This window comes from Mobula birostris, chromosome 5 (assembly GCF_030028105.1).
Source record: "Mobula birostris isolate sMobBir1 chromosome 5, sMobBir1.hap1, whole genome shotgun sequence".
Lineage (NCBI taxonomy): Eukaryota > Metazoa > Chordata > Chondrichthyes > Myliobatiformes > Myliobatidae > Mobula > Mobula birostris.
This window is the reverse complement of record NC_092374.1, coordinates 35,781,857-35,786,785: the sequence shown is the minus strand read 5'-3', so window position 1 is coordinate 35,786,785 and position 4,929 is coordinate 35,781,857. Positions and strand designations below refer to the sequence as shown.

General features: G+C 45.0%; 1 protein-coding gene across 1 annotated transcript; it reads right to left on the bottom strand.

The window, feature by feature from the left end:
• Window positions 1–2,176: 2,176 nt before the first annotated feature.
• Window positions 2,177–4,069, bottom strand: LOC140197225 (cholesterol 25-hydroxylase-like protein 2). The gene has a single exon (XM_072257149.1). The coding sequence runs from the start codon at window positions 3,520–3,522 to the stop codon at window positions 2,620–2,622; it is 903 nt and encodes a 300-aa protein (XP_072113250.1). The 5' UTR covers window positions 3,523–4,069; the 3' UTR covers window positions 2,177–2,619.
• Between the last annotated feature and the right edge of the window lie 860 nt (window positions 4,070–4,929).

Genomic DNA, 4,929 nt, shown 5'->3' with positions numbered 1-4,929 from the left:
AAGCTTCCACATCCTTCCAATAATGAGGCAAGCAGAATTGAACACAATGCTCCAAGCATGGTGTTACCAAGTTTTAAATAGTTGCAACATTACCTCAGGGCTCTTAAATTCTGTCCCTGACTAAGGAAGGTTAACACACCAGAACCCGTCTTAAGCCCCCTATTAACTTGCAGGCAAATTTGAAAGATCAATGGACTTGGGCCCCACGGTCCCTCTGCTCCTCCACGCCGCTAAAAATCCTGCCATTAACTTTCTACACTGCTTTTAAGTTCATTCTTACAAAGTGTATCATTTCACGCTTTTCTGGATTGAACTCCATCTACCATTTCTCAGCTCAGCTCTGAATGTTATCAACATTCCGTTGTAGCCTCAGACAACCTTCTACACTATCGACAACGTAACCAGATTTTGTGTCATCTACAGACTTACTAACTCACTTTTCCAATTCCCCGCCCGAGTTATTTATGCAAATCGCAAAGAGCAGGGGTTCCAGAATAGATCCCTGCAGAGCATCACTGGTCACGGACCTAGAGGCAGAATACACTCCATCTGCCACCACCCTCTGCCTCTTGTGGACAAGACAATTCCCGATCAATGCGGACAAGGTTTCACTGATTCAATGCCAAATGAGTTTCCGGATGGAACTTACAGAATGAACCTTGTCAAATGCCTTACTAAAATCCATATACACATCATCCACAAATCAATTTTCATCAGTTTGTTTATCCCTTCCTCAAAAATGTCATTAACGCTCACGAAGCTCGACTTGCTCATAAGGCTCATAAAGCCATTCGGACCATTGCGAATCGGACTATACTTCTCCGATTGCTCGTAAATCCTCTCCCTGAGCAGTCTCTCATTTTGTTTGGCCTTTGCTGACGTAAGACTCACTGGTCTACAACAAAATCGATCAACTAGCTACTTTCCAATAGCCCGCACTCTTCCCCACCCTACGAAATGAACGCTTCCACTGAGCATGTGTCTCCAATTAGCGCGACGTCAGCATTGTCAGACAGGGATACTGTAATGAGAATTACAAGGCTACGGGGGGGCGGGGCGGGAGGGGCGAGAAGGAGAAATTACTCGTGTCCGACCTGCTCTATCACACCCTTTTGATCAGTCCCACCCTCACTCTTGTCATCCTCTTGTTCTTCACATGTGTGTAGAGCACCTTGGTGTTTTCCGTAATCCGACTCATCAAGCACTTCTCATGTCCCCTTCCAGCTTTCCCACACCCCTTATTAATATCCTTCCTGGCTACTTTATAATTCTCAAGAGCCCTGGCTGATCTTCGCTTCCTAGACCTTACGTATGCTCTCCCCGGTTACTTTGCAAACCGTCTGCTTCTGCTGTTGTCCATTCCTATGCTAAAGCTCAGACAGCTGTGGTCTTTATCTCCGAAATGCTCACCCACGGAGAAATCTGTAACCTGATGAAGTTCATTACCCAGTATTGGATCCAGTACGACCTGTCCTCTAATCGGCCTGTCCACATATTGTATTAGGAATTCTCCCGGAACACAAATAGAACTCTGAGTGATATTTGTGCTTCTAGATCAACCAGAACGGACTGTTCAATACAAAACGAAGGGCTTGCACAAAGTCGGCTGGATGGAAATGGAGAGGGGCGATATATCTCCGAAGACCCAGGCATGCACAGCAGAGGGGAGGATAACCTTCACGGGACGTGGATGGGAATTTGTATAATTTAAAGTATCTTCTAACATCTGGTTGAAAACACCAAACATTTTGTGAGCTTCGACAAGCTGTACCACAGTGAAGGCGTGACTTTTTAGTTTCACATTTACATCAGATCGTTGTAGATGAAAGGTCATCGATTTAGTTAACTATTCCTGTGCAATGTGAGTGTCGTTTGCGGCCAACAGCGTCAGAGCATGGTGAATAAACAGCAGAACCCTCTCCGACTTATCATTAAAATAAGGAAGGGACTATTTAATGTAAGTGTCAAATTCAGTTATTAACCTTTTCAAGTATGTGCGACATGGTCGGCACAGTGTGATTGCCTGAAATTTTATGCAAGCCTTACCGATCACCACGCCATGCTACTCTCAGTGAACTAGTGAACACAGAACCACAAACAGATAAAAAGTGAACATTTTTATTTGTATTCGAAGACATTTTGCATTTTAAGGACATATTTACATTTTTGCCTGTATTCCATAATCTATTCTTAAATACATATGACGTATTATTTTAAATATTTGGGGCAAAAGTTTTGCAAATGCTTAGAAATGATGCCACAGAGGTTTCTTTCCAATATACATTACACAATGTACGTAAGATAATTGAAACATTCATAATCATGGTACCTCTTTAAAATGGATATTTACCTCACGTATAACGGTAAGTACAAATGTAGCGCGTTTTTATACCGTACTACACATAGCTTACTTCAAAGGTATTGCGTTCGTTTTAACATGTGAAAAATAAATAACTGCGATATTTAACGTCAGAATATTCCGGCAGTCAGCTCACTCAAGATTTTCTTTGATCATTGCACTGCCGATTTCTCTATCGTCTCCAACCCGCTTCTCTTGGCACCTTGTTTTACGCGGGAGAAATGCGGCTTTCATCAGACAGCGGGATGCTAGATATATTTCTAGCTTTTGCTGGCTTTGCGTCGCTTCTTTTCCATCTCCAAACAGGCGGGCGAGCGCTTGTATTCGCAGCAAGTGCCGCAAAGCCAGTCCCAGTGTGAGAAGTAAGGGGCAAAATTGTACTGTGGTTTCTGGTGGTGAGCATCGTGTTTCACAGAGCCGCCCCAGAGCCCGAAAGGGATAATATTGTGTAAAGCCCAAGGAAAGTCATAGCCGCTGTGGTCTTCCACTGCTATCCAGACGTTCAAGATCATGAAGGTGAACGCTGTCAGGCTGTGACACTGCAGGATAATCGGGTCTATGGTAGTCCAAAAGCCAACGCTGATCAGTTCCCAGGCAGATAGATACTGCGTCGACCAGGAGAAGGGAGCGTAATATTCGTGATGAATGGCGTGGAAAGTCGTGTAGAGCCATCGAAACTTGTGGTGCATAAGGTGCCAGAAGTAATACTGGAAGTCGAAGAGAATTGTGCAGCTGAGGATTCCTATAAGGAACTCGGAGAGCTGTGGTGTGTCTTCCAGGAGGGGGATCGGAGGTCGCCAGTACCACTGGAAGGCGGCTGCTGGGAAAACAAAGATAACGTGGTTGTAGCCGGTAAGCCACAGAGTCTTGAGAATGTTTGCCCACGTTACATGCTGCTCCGGCTGGATCTTGCACTTGTTAATGGCCGGGCATCTGCGAGCCAAGATGTCGAGCGTCATGTAGAAGGTGCAGGTGATGAAGTAGGTAGAGACTGAGATGATGACTGGAAAGAGAGGCGAGCGGAGGGTATCCTGGTGGTTGACTCGCAGGTAGTCCCACAGGGGCTGCAGCAAGGACCTGTTCGAGGCGTAATGAGAAATATTGGCATTCTGTATTACCCGGACGTATGGGTCGAAGACTTGGGTCGTTTCTACAGAATACATCAGGGTAGGCTGCCACAGAACTACTGCACACACTTGCTGCTCTTAATTTCCCGCTCTATACTTGCAAGATTCTGAAATGGACGGGAAGGAATTCAGATAGATAATTTACACAAATAGTGCCCAGTTTAGTCGAAGTCTCGTTTTTATTCTTCCCGCCTTCCTGACGGTTGATCGGAGGTTCAGTGTAGCAGTGCAAGCTGGCTGGAGTGGCTCCGGTATTTATAGGCATGCGAGCTCTGAGCCCAAAGCTATGTGCTCCAAGTGCGGCCCCCTCTTGAGGACGCCCCACGGTTCCGATTGGCCCTAGGCAGAGTCGAAGCTCTACAGGTTACATGGTGTTGGTAAAACACTACGTTAGCTGTAAAATCGTTAGCATACAAGTGCAACTCGAGCGCATAGCCCCAAAGTTCAATCCAGTTTTGCCAGTACACTACCATGGTAAGAGCATTTGTGCTGAGCGCAGTGTGGGTCGGACTCAGCCCCGCACAGATTCGGCAGGATTCCGCCAGTGTTCGTCCAGTGATTAATATATCAGGAGTTCCACTCCTTGCTCTTATAAGAGCAGTTAGATTCTCACTCCATCCTTTCTGCTTCCGTACAACAGACCATGCACATGCAACGGCTACCAATATTACCAGAACTAAATCAAGACTGCCCTGATTAGAGCTGAGTTGGAGACAAGCACTATACAGTACATGAAACCGGCTTTAGAATGAAAGGTTTTTCACCTTCCAAACTGTCGATTGTAGTTTAGCCCTGTTCGTTCCTTAGTCAGTGACACATCCATATCGGTGACTGATAAAATCTTCAGTAACCCTGCACATAGAGCGAATAAGCTGCGGCAGGCAAAGTTGACGGCAATTAATTTCTTTTAACTTTTCGCTGAAAATCCCGTGTGTGCAAAGACGGGGAAAAAAATGTTTCCTCGGCAGCAAGATCTGCCATCTCCTGGTGAGCCGTGTTACTACATCTGTGTGAGGATGATGAGCACAAGTCCAAGTCTCCCAAACTTGGAAAAACAAAGAATGTTGATTTAAAAAAAAGAAAAGAGAGTTAAACTTTATAAATAGATTCAAGCCATCTTATAATAAAAGCCACGAGCTTTCAATTGTTCTTCATTTACATACCAAATTCCTTTACGAAGTTAGTAGCAATCAACACCGCATCCCTACAAACAACGACGACAGCATTACCAATATTCCACTAGCAGGAGTTCCCAATATTTTTTATGCCATGCACCAATACCATTAAGCAAGCGGTCCGTGGACCCCAAATTGAAACCCCCTGCGACTAGAGCCATGCAAATTGTACACTTTCCCACAATGTTCTCTAATAGTTCGAGCATTGAGGTTAAGTATAAAGCATGTGTACCGTGCTCCTCGCACTGTTATCAAATTAAATCCGCGC